The following is a 15,278-nucleotide window of genomic DNA, read 5'->3' as shown; positions in this document are numbered from 1 at the left end:
GAAGCTGGTAATAGGGACCATCTAGTCATCTCCCTGCCTACTCTGATCCATTGTATGAGATGGGGGAAGGGTTACCCCCACAAGGCACCCCTCAGACCAAGCTCTAAGCCCTCTAATGGAGATCCACATAGGATCTGTTGTCTACCAGAATTCCCACCATTTATACTGGCTAACAGTGACTTATACTTATCTTTCATTCCCTCTGGCAAACAAATCCTAGCCCCTCTGCATTCTTCTTTCCCTGGTGACATTAGTCTGGCTGGAGATAAGATATTGTTCTTCTAAGATAAGTATTAACAATAAGATAATATTGTTCAGAACCAAGGGTTCTGAAGGAGCAGCATCTCCTAGGATGGGGGCCTTGAGATCTAGTTCAGAGCTGAAATTGGATGGGGCGGTGGGGGGTGGGGGGCATTGCAGTACATCAAGGCCAGGAAGTACAAGTTTCTTCAGGGAACAGCAAGTGCTCGGGTGAGCTTTTTTAGTTCCTTGGGCCTTTCCTGAGCCCTGAGGCATCAAGTATGGAAAGGAGGTGGCCAAGCCTAGACCTTGAAGGCCAGGCTTGTCTGGACTTTGAAAACCCTGGGAGATTGGTGAATATGTCACCATGCTAAGTAACCCATTAACCCTGGCTCACTCATTAAGACCCTGGTGGGTGTCCATTAGCTCCTTGGCCAGTTCCAGGAACTGGAGAAAGGGCAAAGGCCAGAGAGTACAGGAAGAAGAGAGTGTGAATCGGGGCAATAGAGGCAGTAGATGAGAGGAGGCTGAGCTAGCCTGTCTGTTCCTGGAGATTTCTTGTGCTAGGCTGGCCTGAAAGATGTCAGGCACTGACCCAATGCCTTCATCTCCTAATCACTCCTTCTGTGCTGCCACCAGCTACCCATAGTGCCTGGGGACCCAAGTCAGATAGGAGGTTCAAGAATCCAATCTACAGGGAGGTGCTTAGGACTCCACTCTGCTCCCCTGCAGAGAAATAGGCTCACAGTGGCCTCCAAAGCCCTTCCTGTGCCTGCTGGGACCGATACCCTCTTCCCCTACCCCCTCCTCTGGGAACACAAGGGACTGGAAGAGTAAGAAGTGTATTCCAGCAGAGGAGAACAAAGGCTGAGAGGGGAGGGAACCTGTCCAAAGTCACTCAGCAGGATGAAGACCTACAAGAAGGGGAAGGCTGGAGAAACCACTTCCTGTGACTGGTACCTAACTATCAGGTTCAGGAAGCTGACTACACCTGAGTACCAGGAAGTGCTGAGTAAGACCTGAACCCCACACAGGCTACTGTAAGGGCCAAGTCTGAAAGAATGGTGACATCTAAACTGCAGCCTCAGAATGAATAAGCAAAGCAGGCAGATCTGGACACTGGCAGCACATGGCCCATACTTCAGAAATTTGGGGACAGAATTTCCTGGGAGCTAATAAAGCTGATATGATGCAGGATATTTTATGTCCCCACTTAGTAAAACGAACTGACTTCAAAGATGTTTTGATTCGCATCTTAATCAATTTTAGGCTCACAGAATCTCAAGTGTTTGTTCTGCTCTTCCGGCATGCCTGAAAAAGTTGGCTTACACATCTGTCCCCACCCGAAGCTCATGGCCTGTAAAGACACCAAGATTAGCTGAGTGCCAGGGGCTCACATTGATAATCCTAGCTACCTAGGAGGCTAAGATCTGAGAATTGCAGTTGGAAGCTAGCCCTGGCAGTAAAGTCCATAAAACTCTTAGCTCCAATTAACCACAAAAATGTCAGAAGTAGAGCTGTGGTTAAAGTGGTAAAGTGGCCAGTCTTGAAAGTACCAGCCTTGAGTGAAAAAAACTAAGGGACAACACTCAGGCCCCAAGTTCAAGCCCAAGTACTATAAAACACACACACACACACACACACACACACACACACACACACTGAGAGAGAGCGAGAGAGAGAGAGAGAGAGAGAGAGAGAGAGAGAGAGAGAGAGAGCGCGAGAGCGAGCGAGAGAGAGAGAGATTACAGTAGTTGGTAAATTCTTCCCATTATCAAGCCCCATTTGGCTTCTTTTTAATGCCTTCTATGGGCTGCCTGAGTCAGTCTGCTCCTAGTTGGTGGGACCTCAGATTCTGCCTGCTGTCTAAAGCCATAGAACAGAGAAGCAGGGGCCAGCCAGACCCTGTGCCCCCCACCCCCGGCCTCAGCCTCTTAGAACTGTGCAGTTCTCCTGGAAGGATAGAAGGAAGAATCTAACTCACTAGAAGGACTGGTATCACCCAGTGATGGTCAGGAAGTAAGAACTGGCTAATCACAGCATAGGCAGAGTGATTGTACCCCCAGAGCCCAGCCAACATTCCCTGGCACTGTTTCTAGCATTCCCTATGCCAGCATCCATCTTTGATGTGAAGATGGAGCCTGGAGCTTAGCCAAGTGTGTGGGCTTCCAGAATCATCAGCTTATTAATGCCTGGAAGCACTCGGCAGCCAGGCTGGCCTGGCACCGAGTGGGCCAAGTCTAGCTCCTAAATTCAGAGGCAAGATGGTAGGGGCATGGACCCAAAGGTCTCCAGGTTCAAGCAGCAGACACGAATAACATGAGGATCTGGGCAGCCTTTCCTTTCTTAGCCCAGGTTTCCTATCTGGAGAGCAAAGAGAGTTAAAAGATTCGCTGAGGTAGCCATATACAGATTGCAGAGACAACCAACCCCTCCAGAGCTTAGCTTGGCAGGGGTGGTGGTGGTGGTAGAGGGGTTGGGGGGGGGGAGGAATGACCTAGCTCCTTTTCCTAGCCAGATAAAACAACTCAAAGAGCCTCCCTCCCTTCCTGGCTGTCCTGTCCTTCCTGCCCCTGGCTCACTCTCCAGATGGCATTTATTGTATCACCTAGCAATTATCTGCAGTGTCTGGAAGCTCCAGGGGGCAAGGGGAGAAAAGCTGAGTCTTATCCATGTCCTAGACCCCACCCTGTCATATGGCCTTAAGTCTCTCGAAGAGTCAATCCAGTCCTATCTCAGATTCTCAGTCACCTGCCAAGCCTGCCCGTGTACCCACAATTCCTCACGACATTGCTAATGCCAAACTGTCCAGCATTTTCCCACACACCCTCTACTCAACTCACCCAACCTTCCAGAACTCGCTACCTCCTTTCAAGCACCTCCACTGACCCCCTTGTCTCCTGGATCCGTGGCTGTGTTATGTTCTCCACAATGAGTCCAAAACTGAACCACTGACTGATGCTTCAGGCAATCCAAGGCAACAAGCCCAAACCTGAACGAAGCAACCGCCCTCCCCAGACCTCCGCCAGGGTAAAGTGGCCACCCCTGCAGCCTCACTGGTCCCTTTCCATTGCTTCTGTGACTCCTCCCAGTCACACCTGACCCCTCTGCTCCCACTGGACACCTCCATCACCCGGTAACTTCCCAGTGCTAGGTTTGCTGAACATGCAGTTCTAAGCATGTCAACCCTCCGCTGGAAAACTCTTCAAAGGCCCCCTTTGCCCTGCAGAGAAATTCTTGCCCTGTTGGTACCTGCCCCCCTCTGCACTCAATGCGCCCACCAGTCTTTTCACTAACTACCTTGGCCTGAAGCACTCTCCCTTCAGATCCTGATCACTTTCTACCTTCAACTCTGTGGTCAGTTGTTACTGCCACTCTCTCTGCCTGACCCACAATACCCAGGAACTATCCCCGAATGAATAGATGGCGGCTGGGAGGGTGGCTGGGCTGGATGGATTCAGTATAAAACCACAGAAATGGAGCTGGAGGTGTGGTTCCGTGTTGGTTTTGCCATCCATAAGACCCTGAAAGAGCCAGGAACTAATGGCTGGCTCGCGCCTGTCATCCTAGCTACTCAGGACGCTGAGATCTGAGGATCCTGGTTTGAACCTGACTCGGGCAGATAAACCAGAAATTCCTATCTCCAATTAAGCAGCAAAAATCCAGAAGTGAAGATGCAACCCAAGTGGTAGAGCACCAGCCTTAAGCAAAACAACTAAGGCAGAGTACAAATATATCCTGAATCTAAGCCCCAGAACCTGAGCACAGATACACACACACACACACACACACACACACACACACACACACACACACACACACTTCATTAGGCAAAGAAATGAAAAGCTCACTTGGTAATTGTTGTGTCTCTAATTCTATAGTGCCTTTGCCAGATGGGCATTATATTTTCCCCCATTTAACAAATGCGGGAAATAAAGTATATACACCAGGGCTACTGTTATCCCAAAAGCCTCCTCTCTCTCAGCTTATCATGCTGCTTTCCTAGGCAACACCAGGCCCACTTAATGAGGGCAGTAAATAACCAGCCTCCACTCCCTTTTACCTTGAGATGGCATTCCTTTGGGGGAACTACAACCATACAAGGCAATAAGATCCTATTAGAGTGACTTTCAGGTCTGGGCCACTGCAAGACCCCTGATCTCCTACTTGGACAGCAGCCATAAATCCTAGCCCACCATGATGAAGCCCCAGGTCCACATGTCCACACCAGGGTCTCCGCCTCCTAGCCCCTCATAGCCTCTATAAGTTATATAGGTCACCTCAGACAATAGCCAGCACTACTTCTCACCTCCCTCTTGTAAGAAGGGGTCTTGCCAGTCCCTTTGCTGGCAATAAACCTTTCCTTTGTTTTTTGTACCTGGATGTCTGTGTGGTTTCTGGCAAAGTCTAGTTTACCCTAAGAGCTACTATAGTGGATACAAGTTCATGTCTACTTAGAATTCAGAAAGTGTTATTTAGAAAGAGAATCTTTGTGGAAGTAATTAGTTAAGATGATGAAGTCATCCTAGGTTACAGTGGGCCCCAAACCTAGGAACTAGCATCCTTAGTAGAAGGCTACGTGACTGGGCACCATTAACCCTAGCTTGTCAGGAGACTGAGATCTGAAGATTTGCAGTTTCAAGCTGGCAGAGGAGGAAAGTCTGTGATTCTTTATCTCCAGTTAACTATCAGAAAGCCCTTCAGGAAGTGGAGCTGTGGCTCAAGTGGTAGAGCCCTAGCCTGGAGCAGAGGAATTAAGGGACAACACCCAGACTCTGAGTTCAAGCGCCAATACTGCATGTGCATGCATGTACACACACACACACACAGAGCCATAGGAAGAGTCACACAAGGAAGGTAACCATGTGATGATGGAGGCTAAATTGGAATAACATACAGTAGCGACTAGGAGAACTAAGAGTCCAAAAGCACCAGAAGCAGGAAGGATCCTGCTCCAGTGTTTAGAGGGAGCATGACTCTGCCAAATCCTTGCTCAGTCTTCTAGTCTCCAGAAGAATCCATTTCTGTTTTAAACCACTGAGTTTGGGGGCAATTTGTTAAGGCAGCCACAGGAAACAATGCTGCTTGAAACCTTGTCCACTGTTGTACAGAAAACAAAGGGCAATCTGGAGAAGTTAAATTCAGCTTCTGTGAAATTCTGTTAAATTCAGAGCCTGTGACCTCCTGTCCTACACCCTGCTGCGTTCTTTAGCCCCACGGCAGTTCAGGGATGGCTGACAATCCATCCTTGCAAAGCGAGCTCTAGGGAGACTGTCTCCCGAGAATATCTACCTTCCTCCTAAGTGAAGGTTCTCAAAAATGATTTGGCATCCTTCTTTGCCATGGCTACCAGGAAGCTCTGTGCCACAGTTACTTGCTAAGATAACATCAGTCCTCAGTTGGCCTAATTCCTCCTGGTTTAGACAATCCCATTGGGTAAGCAGAGAAAGGGCCTAAAGGTGGGCTCCCCACTTTCTACTCCACTGGCTCCTTAGATGTGGCAGGGCTGTCCAGAAACACCCAGGTCCAACACCCCCTCCCCTCAGGCCAACATTATTCCCAGGGGCCTCTACCCTCTGTGGTCTGCTGCCCAGGTCAACTCCAGAAAGAGGGCTGGCAGTTTTTAGTTAAATACTTGTGAACCAGATTGAGGTCTCCATCATTCCAGATCTGAGGGTACAGATCTGTCTCCAGGAGCTCTCGTCAACATTAAGCTAAGCCAGAAATACTTCCCAAGCCCTAACGTGCCCTAGGAATCCACTATAGCGGACTAGAGGAGGCTCATCCAGGGACCTGGGCCCAGATACTATGCTCTTTCCTGGAAAAACGTCTTCTCAGCCAGGGAACAGAGGTGGGACTGGGGACAATTCTCTTCTCACCACAGGACTCTAAGCTCTGGGCATCTGCCCACCCTATGCCAGTGCCTAGGTTGCTCCCTCCCTGACAGCCACGCTTATCCCTCCTTCCTCGCCCCTCATCCTACCTCAGTCTTCTCACACTAATGGGGACAAGGCCTAGCTGAGCCTCTGGAGCCACACATTCAGGATCTGGGAGCCATCCAAGTCCAGCTCCAGCCCTGAACATGCAGGAGAAGAGAAGGAGGACTTACCTGGCTGCCAGCTCTGAGCAGGGGGGTTTGAGAAGTCCCTGGGGGCTCTGGGGCTGCTGCTTAAAGCTCTGGCCCTGTCTCAGTGTTAACTCAGCACTGCGCCTTGGCCCTGGGGGAGGGTAGACTGGGCAGTCATGCAGGTTTGCCAGGGAGGAAACCTGCTGTGCCAAGGTGGCCCCAGGACAATATTGGCTGCAGAGAAGGAGAGTAGAAGGCTGCTGGGGAGAAGGGAGCCCAGGAATTGGCCCAAAAGGGACTGGGGGTGGGGGGAGGCATATACATCCTGCTGTCCTGACTTGTCAGAGGGACTCAACCCAAAGCTCACAAAGCCCGGCCCCCCTGCTCCCTACCCCAAACCTCAATTGTTCAGTGGGAATGCTTGACCAAAAGGAAAGATCTTGGCAGTAGGTCTGTCAGTGTGTGTGTTCTGAGGCTGATCACCTCACACACCTCAGCACATTTGCTCAGCCAGCCAACCCCAGCCTCACAGGTCTCCTTGCCTTTGGAAATGGGGACTGGAGCCCCAGAACCACAAATGACCCCACTCAGATAATAAGAGGAGCCCAGAGCTGGGGTGATGGCTGCAGGGGCGGCAGCAGGCCCTCAGTAGGAACTGCTGAGAGAGCTCTGAAAGGTGGGGATCCTCCTCTAGCTAGGTGGGTCTCTACCTCAGACTTGGAGTCCTGGAGGAGCCGGGACCCTCTCTTCACACTGCCTGCCAAGCCTGCCCTTGCTAGGCAGGAAGGCTGGAGCGCGAGGCAGATTGCAGGGCTTGCTGCCAGGCTGCCCAGGGCCAGGCTTCTTGGTAAAGTAGCATGCCTCGGCGCGCTCATCTCTGAGGCTGGGGGTCAGAGGAGTGGGCTCCACCCAGCCTGTCCAGGCCTGCCACGGCTAACAGGATTTGCGAAGGCAGTGGTTATCGTGCAGGATGGACAGATCTGATCCAAGCGAGCTCTGCAGGGGCGATTCCTGAAGCCAGGTGCTGTGCTGGCATTGCCCCCCCCTCCCACCCCCATGTCTCCTAGAGCGCTCTTTTGCATAGTCAATGCGACTATTCTCCCAGTCAGCACCGGGGCCAGAGGGCTGAGAGGTGCCAAACGCCACCTCGACCTGGCCGGGCTCAGTGTCTCCCTCCCAGGCCCTCCGGAAGAGCTTCCACTCCGGATCTCGGACGCGGGCGGGGCGGGGCTCTCCCCGGCGAGACCCCTGCCAAGCCCCGCCGCCCGGCGGCCCGCGCGCGGGAACGCAGCCGGCGACCTGGCGCTCGGGCTCCGCGCACCCCTGGCCGGGGCGGGGCGCAGACAGATAGGCCACCCGCCCGCCCGGCGCCGGCTCCTCCGAGGCCATGGGGGCGCGGCTGGGCCGGCGGGCAGGACCCGAGGCGGGCTCTGAAGCCCGGGCGGCGGCGGGCGGCGGGCCCGCGCCCTATGAGCGCCGAGTGCGCTGGCTCCGGGAGATCCAGTCCACGCTCCACGAGCGGCAGCCCGAGCGCGCCCAGCAGCTGCTGCGCGTCCTGAGCCAGGCGAGAGAAGCCCAGGGCCCGCCGTGAGGGGCCGGAGGGGGGCCGGAGTCGGGGAGGCGCCCGCCGGCTGCGGGGCTGCGAGGCTGCGGGACTGCGGGGCTGCGGGCTGCGGGGCTGCGGGGCTGCGGGGCTGCGGGCTGCGGGGAGGCTGGGCTTTCCCGGCTAGGAAAGAGGGCACGGGCCAGAGTGGGGGCCGGTGAGGCTGGCGGGGGGGAGGGGGGCGCTGTATGTCTGCGACTCCGGGATTTGGAGTGGGGAGTGTGTGTGTGTGTGTGTGTGTGTGTGTGTGTGTGTGTGTGTGTGTGTGTTTGATGTGGTGGTAGTGTGGGTGAGGGTGGGTGCATGGGGGTGGGGGTGTTGAGGATGCCCCCGCCTGGAACTGAGAACCCAGATTTAGGCCTTGGCAAGAAAGGAGGATGTTGGATGCGGGATATCCCTTGTTGAAGAGGGAAGAGGCCTGCTCCCCACTCCTCCTGGATGAGGAAAATCCTGGACCCAGGAGAAAAGGAGCCTGGGAGGCACAGCCCTGTTAGTTCACAGGCACACCAGGAAAACCCCGAGGGCAGCCCAGACAAAGTCACAGGCACACATCATGCCATCCAGCGGCCCATAGCTTCTGAATACACATCAGACACAGGTGCATCACCACTAGGCATCTGGACCCGTGGAAGCTCTGATCCCACATATACCTGGTGCCCTAACCAAAGACCCTAAACCCTAAGTTGCCCTAGAGATGTGGATGCATCACCCCTGGGCAAGCTACTGGCAGTCTGCCTTGTCCCCATCCCCTGGCTGCAGGTACCACTATCACCTCTTTATTTCCCAACTCAAACACCATGCAGGTAGATGGTTGGGGTTTGGGAAACAGAGGCATGGAGAAAAATGGTGATCCAGGAATCAGAAAAAAACAGAGTGAGGGCTGAGGTTGTGGCTCAGTGGTAGTATGCTTGCCTAGCATGTAGAAGGCACTAGGTTAAATCCATGGTAGATGGGAGGATAGATGGGAAGGAAGGGAAGAAAGAAGGGAGGGAGGGAAGGGGGAAGAAAGGAAGGAGAGGGAGGGAGGGAAGGAGGAAGAAAAGAAGGGGAGGGAGGGAAGGAAGAAGGAAGGAAGGAAGGAAGGAAGGAAAGAAGGAAGGAGAGGGAGGGAGGGAGGGAGGAAACAGAGGAAGAGCCAAGGCAAGAGCTCTCCTCCTCTCAGGCAAGTTTCCTCTTTGGACTTAGCAGACTGGAAGGATAGAGCTAGCCTCTTTTTTTTTTTTTTTTTTTTTTTTTTTGGCCAGTCCTGGGGCTTGCACTCAGGGCCTGAGCACTGTCCCTGGCTTCTTTTTGCTCAAGGCTAGCACTCTGCCACTTGGGCCACAGTGCCATTTCTGGCTATTTTCTGTGTATGTGGTGCTGAGGAATTGAACCCAGGGCCTCGTGTATATGAGACAAGCACTTTTGCCACTAGGCCATATCCCCAGCCCTAGAGCTAGCCTCTTAAGAGGAGCTGTCCAGACCATTGGACTGAGGCTCTGTCTAAATTTCCACAAACTTACCAGCCATCCCATCCTCCCTCTAATTCCTTCCTGACATCGGTGACTTGAGCCATGTTGAGATTACAAACAACAAAGCAACCCCCTATCAATCAGATGGCACAGAGACACAGATCAATGTATGGAGGCCAAGGCACCAGCTGGACATTTTTCCCTGGCCAACATTTGAGGGGAAGGACTATCAGAAAGATCAGCTAGGTTATTCCTTTGTGTTTCAGAGGGCGGATTTAAGGCCTATCATCTCCTGTAACTTTCTGGGTCTCTGAAACATCAGCCTATGGTGTGCTCCTATCTGGCCTGTTTTCTTGTGCCAGGGACACATGCACAGAACATGTTGCTCTCTAGCTTGAGTGAGCACACATGGAGGCTAGAGGCTCCTCCTGGCTGTGCCTGCTCCATCAGCTGTCACTGTGTCCTCTAAGTGGGTCCTCTGCATCGTCAGCCCCACACCAGGCCTATGGGACTAGATAGGAGAAGATCAATGAATGAACGTAGGAAGGCCAGACCACCCTGACTTATCAAAGGGTCAGAAAGAAGGCTAGTAGGCAAGGGCAGATATGATGGCCATACACAGCGAGTTCTGACTCTGAAAACTGGGTCTAAGTCCCTGATGCCACATAACTCTTAGAGTGCTTAGTCTCCACCAATGGAGTTAAGGGACAGGCTCAGGTGTGTGTTTCATAGAGTAGCTCTGGCAACCCAGAAATGTGCTGGAAGGTTCTGAGAGGATAGAAGTCCAGGGGAAGGCTACTGGGTTTTGGGGCCTGAACCTTGGCAGGAGCAATGGAAAGGAAGAAGAGAAACCATGAGGAAAGAGTATTGGGTGAATTCTGCGAAAGTAGGCATGGTCCCATATACTCAACTGGAGCACAGGACACAAGGCAGGAGATGAGCGGCCTGAGTCTGAGCTTTGGGATGTCTCTGATCTGGAAGAATCCCATTCCCACAAGGTGAACAGATGGTGGCCACAGCTCAGGAGACCTCAGGGATAGGAGGAAGAAAAGATCTGAAGGGAATGCTGAGGGATACTGCTCCTTGGGGTGATCAGAGGAGCAGAACATGCTGGCAAGGAGTTGCATCAAGACACATCATTGCCAATAATGTATCTGAGTAATTGTTTGTCATCTCCCTGAGGCTCTGGGCATGCCACCCTCTCCTCATCTAATGGCTAGTCCACTTGATAGTGGACAGTTGATTCTTTGCCTGTGGGGAGACTCCTGCAAATCAAACCTCAGGGAGGGAGGGGCATTTGGCTGGCTGCCCCAAAGAAGGGAAGTTTCACACTCGGGCTCACTCAACTACTTCTTCCCTACCCACAGGACCTGGGCCTTGAGGGGACCCTTCTCACTGACATCCTCTATAGGAACGTGGCCTTCCTCAATCTGGTGGATCCTATCTCCCATGACCTGTTGGTAAACCTAGCCCGGGACCTGCAGTGCCCCAAGAAGGTGAGGTCAACAGGCCTTGCAGGGTGAATAACAGGCTAGAAGAAGGTTCTCATGTGGCTTGCTATATTACCTTGGGCAGTTCACTATCCTCTGAGCCCTGATGCCAGCTTCAGGAGTAAGTGAGCAGTGTTGCCCACCTGAAGTCATACCTATGATATAGGTCTGTTTCCCAAATGGCAGCACGGTGTGCCAGGCTCGGGACTCTAGCTAGACAGAAGTCAGAGGGGGAACCCTGCAGATACAGTGTTCTGACAAATTCACTACTAGGACTCAACTCCCTTCCTCTTGTTCCTTGGCCAGAAGAGAGCTACTCCAGACTGGAGCCCCTGTCCACTGGTCTCTATCTTACTTGGATACCTTGGGGATCGGTATCCTCTGTACCCCTCCCTTGCTTGAACCACAAGCAAGGTCCTCCTTGGGCTAAGTTGGAGACTGTTCTCCTGAAACCTCCACCTTTCTTGTGGCTCTGTCCTGACACCTCCAAATGTGTCTCTGTGAGTAATAAACATAATCTTGACTTCTGCCTATGGCCAGCCACCAGCCCCAGAGCCCTGGACACAATGTATCTTCCACCTGAAATAAGGATCTGATTCTTTCCTCTGTTGGCTTGTTGGCTAGCCCACAGCCATCACAGTAAGCACAGCTTGGGGTCGCTGTGTGTGTTGCATGCTCCTGGTACTGCTATTAGAAGGACAGCATAAAAGAACGTTCCGGGTAGTAAAGCATGCTTAGCTGTGTGGAAAGCACACCCTGTATTCTGCCCCAAGCTGGGCCTCTGTGTGTGTCTGAGAGAGTGTGTATGTTGGGGAGAAGGTGTAATGAGGATCAAGAGAACCATAATGTAGTGGTATAAAACATGACCCCCCCCTCCTCCCCAGCCCTGTCAAGCTCAGACCCAGGCCCCATGGGAGCTGTGTGGCTTGGAGAATGAGAGGAAGAAGAACATGCTGACCTGGCTTGTTCCTATTCCCTGGGACTGGCGTCTGTGGAGCTGGGCTCCCTCGAAGGGCCTGATCCGGCCTCCCCCTGGTGGCAAGTCCCCTGGGGGTGCTGAGAGTGGGCAGGCTGCCGGCTGCTAGCCCAAGCTGCTGGCCCTGGGCCTGGGGACAGGGAACAAGGGCTCATTGTCTGGGCTTCCTCCCACCGGGCACTGCGGGCCTCAGACTAGTGTGTCCAGCTCCCAGCAGGCAACCTCTCCTGGCTCTGTGCCATGTTACAGCTGGGGTGGGGGTGGGATGGGCTTAGTCTCACCCTGACAACCCTGTCCCTTGCCCATAGGACGGTGAGCTCTGGAAGTCCTCAGACAAGATCTGCCGGCAGCTCATCTACCACCTCACCCCTCACTCCAAGAGGCAGCGAGGACCCAGCCTGCCCCGAAGGAAGAGCCACAGCAGGTAAGAGGAGTTGAGCTACAGCCTTTCCTTTCTGTTTCTGGTGGGGTCCCCTCCTAGGTTAACACCTAGACTTCTCTCACTGAGAGCCAGGCACCCCAAATCTCAACCTGTGGGCACCCTGCACCCCATCCTTATCTACATGAAGGCTCCAACCCTGGAAGCTAGTCTGACTCCTGTCAGTGGATGCCAAGTGTAGGTCAAGCTACACATAGGCGTGCACTGCCTTTCACTTCCTCTAGGACAGTGCTGTCTCCTGCCAGGCACTCATTCCTCAATCCTCTTGGCTTGTCACAGGGCCTGGACCACCTTGGACCCCAGGTACATTATGTAATTCTTCTTAACAGGTTGTGAGGGAGGCAGATTTCTTTCATTTACAGGAAAGGAAACTGAGCTAGAAGATGCAAAGTTGCTGGCCTTAGTTTACAGCTCCCTGATTATCCTTCAGCCCTTTGGAAATTCTTCGCCCAACACTAGGTTACCCGAAGGTGAGACCTTTATAGCCCCCAGAGGCGCTTATTCTGTGGGCCCTGTCTCACCATCATAACCTCATGGCCTAGACTCAACCCAGAACTGGCTGCAGGCACCAGACCCAGGGGCCACGAACCATAGCTGGGAACTTATTTATGTGCATGTCCCCTTTTTTCCCCCAACCCCTGTCACACCTCAGGCCTGGTGGCCCAAGCTGAACCCAGAGCCCATGGCATTGTTCCCTGGCATGGCAGATGGGAGAGCTGTCAGTGTGTTTTCTTCTCTATGCTCCCCCATCACTGGTCAGGTCTGTCTATCTAGTGGGCTCTATATATATAGCAAAGGAAGTGCAGGGGGGTGTGGGGGATGCTTATCAGTCTCTGAATGTTCCTTCCAGCCTAAAACAGGGAGTCTTCCCCTAGGGTAAATCCTCACCCCACAACCTTACTCACTAACCTGGATTTTCTCTTTAGTCTGTAAAGACTGAGAAGCTCAGATTGAGGGGCTCAGGAGTGAGAGTCTCTCAGTTTTAGAGACCTAGTCCTCCCTTGGTAGAACGTCCCTACGAGAGAGTTTCTTCTCTTCTTTGAGCTTTAGTTTGCTTCTCCATGAGATCATCATTCCTGACTCCCTGAACTGGTGTAAAAAGAAAGTGAAGTCAGGTTTCACAGAGATGGCAATACTAGGCATACAGTAGTATTTTGTAATAATAATTGGTGCATGGAGCCTTAATGTATATGTGTTTATTCCTCACCATAATCTTGTTCCCTTTCCACTAAAGGGGAAACTGAGGCTCAGAGGTTTCCCAGCACTGCCCATGGCCATCTCCCCTCTCCCTCCTTAAACAGTAGCAGTTGGAACCTGGCTTTGCCAGACAGGAGGAACTGACTTGCCTCTGATGGATCATTGTGTATGGTGGCTCCGGTCTTGGCTCCCCCTTGGGCCCCAAGTGCTTGCTCAGTCCATTCTACTTATACCTCTTCATAGCTTCAAGAGTGGCTTCCAGAAGACACTGCTGGCTGGGGAGACTGTAGATCTTTCGGGCATCCCACTGTCTGCTCGAGACGTGCAGCATATAACCCGCTACCTGGGCAGCCATGGCGCTGAGCTGGTGGTGCTGGACTTGAGCTTCACAGAACTGAATGATGAGCTCTTGCATCTGTTACTGCCCAGCCTGTGGACACTGCCCCGCCTCACCCAGCTCCTGCTCAATGGCAATCGACTGACGCGAGCCACCGCCCGAGAGCTCACGGAAGCTGTCAAGGACACCACCAAGTTCCCCGCATTAGCCTGGGTAGACCTGGGCAACAATGTGGACGTGGCCTCGCTGCCCCAGCCCCTGCTCGTTGGCTTGCGTCGGCGACTGAGCCAGCGTGCCTCACTTCCCACCATCTATGAAGGCCAAGACTTCGAGCCTGGAGGTGGTGTGGTGGGGGTGACTGTGGTTGCCTCCACCTGGGGCTCTGCAGCTGCCAAGCTAGGGTCTGAGTCCCAGGCTTGCTGTGCCAGGTGACCCCTTATCCTCTGGCTCACTGCTACTGACCCAGGAGGAGGCTCTCAAGAAAATGGAGGCCAAGGAAGACCCCCAGGCTCCAAGAACCACTGAGGATGCTCAGCCTGGGATTAAGTGGATAGAAAAAGAAATGGGCCCCTAGGAGGCTTGATGGCAAAGCCAGGCTAGGGCCCAGACCACCCTTAACAAAAGGACCTTAACACCCATGATATACTCCTCAATAAAGGGTGGCACCTCATCTCACCTCAACCCAATTGCGTTATGGCCTCAGAGTCTCTGAGTGTTAGTCCTGCTACCATGGTAGGGTAGTCCTATTCCACCCACAAGAGTGGAACTTTCCCCTCAGTGCTCCCTGGTAGTGCCCCACGGAGACCATGGTGTGGGGTGGGGTTGGGGGGCATGAGTCCAGTAGTATGGGCTGGGGAGTTAGAGATGGCCTTCCGTCTGAGCAGGGTTTGGACTAAGGTAGGTGGAGTATGGTCAGGGAGCTAAGGAGGAGCAGATTGGAAACCCTGGAAGAGGCAGAGCTCTGCACGGACCCTCAATGTAAGCTTACACCTAGGCTGCCATTAGGGCTGGAGACAAGGCCACACCAGACTTGAGTGGGTCCACTTTCTGCTCATCTACCGCAGGACACAGCACAGTCCACCAGGACACTCCCTAGGCCTCCTGTACTTGTGATTAGATAATTAAGCCAGGTTTGGAGACACATCTGGCCACAGACAAAGAGCTGTGTGTTCCCTCCAGGCTTTGGGGGTCCCCCACCAAGCGCATGCAGGGGGTGAATGTGGGCACAGTTATCAGCAGGTTGGGTCAGGACCAGGATAGTTGTCAGATGATCTTATAGTGGGGATTGTCTCCCTTTCCCAAAGCCATCAGAGCGGGATCCCAAACCAAAGAGTAACATGGTGATTATCCTCACAGCCTTATGAAGGGAACTGGAATTCAGTCCAACCAGCAGACAGGTAAGGCAGGTGAGAAAGGGATTTAGAGATGCCCAGAGAGTCAGGCACCAGTCGCTCAGACCTGGAATCATACCTACTCAG

At 53.1% G+C, this 15,278-nt stretch overlaps 1 protein-coding gene across 1 annotated transcript; it reads left to right on the top strand.

Moving 5' to 3' along the window:
* Positions 1-7,694: 7,694 nt before the first annotated feature.
* On the top strand, positions 7,695-14,465 carry Lrrc75b (leucine rich repeat containing 75B). The gene is made up of 4 exons (XM_048340945.1): positions 7,695-7,871; positions 10,729-10,857; positions 12,136-12,251; positions 13,707-14,465. Exons 1-4 carry the CDS (start codon positions 7,695-7,697, stop codon positions 14,230-14,232), a joined length of 948 nt encoding a protein of 315 aa, XP_048196902.1. The 3' UTR covers positions 14,233-14,465.
* The last annotated feature ends 813 nt before the right edge of the window (positions 14,466-15,278 follow it).

This window comes from Perognathus longimembris, chromosome 3 (genome assembly GCF_023159225.1).
Source record: "Perognathus longimembris pacificus isolate PPM17 chromosome 3, ASM2315922v1, whole genome shotgun sequence".
Lineage (NCBI taxonomy): Eukaryota > Metazoa > Chordata > Mammalia > Rodentia > Heteromyidae > Perognathus > Perognathus longimembris.
The sequence above is the reverse complement of the archived record's forward strand: the minus strand, read 5'-3'. Positions and strand labels throughout refer to the sequence as shown.

Coding starts and splice junctions, on each gene's coding strand:
- Lrrc75b (XM_048340945.1), top strand. CDS start 7,695: ATGGGGGCGCGGCTGGGCCGGCGGGCAGGACCCGAGGCGGGCTCTGAA. Junction 7,872..10,728: donor TGCTGCGCGTCCTGAGCCAG/GCGAGAGAAGCC, acceptor CCCTACCCACAG/GACCTGGGCCTTGAGGGGAC. Junction 12,252..13,706: donor CGAAGGAAGAGCCACAGCAG/GTAAGAGGAGTT, acceptor ACCTCTTCATAG/CTTCAAGAGTGGCTTCCAGA.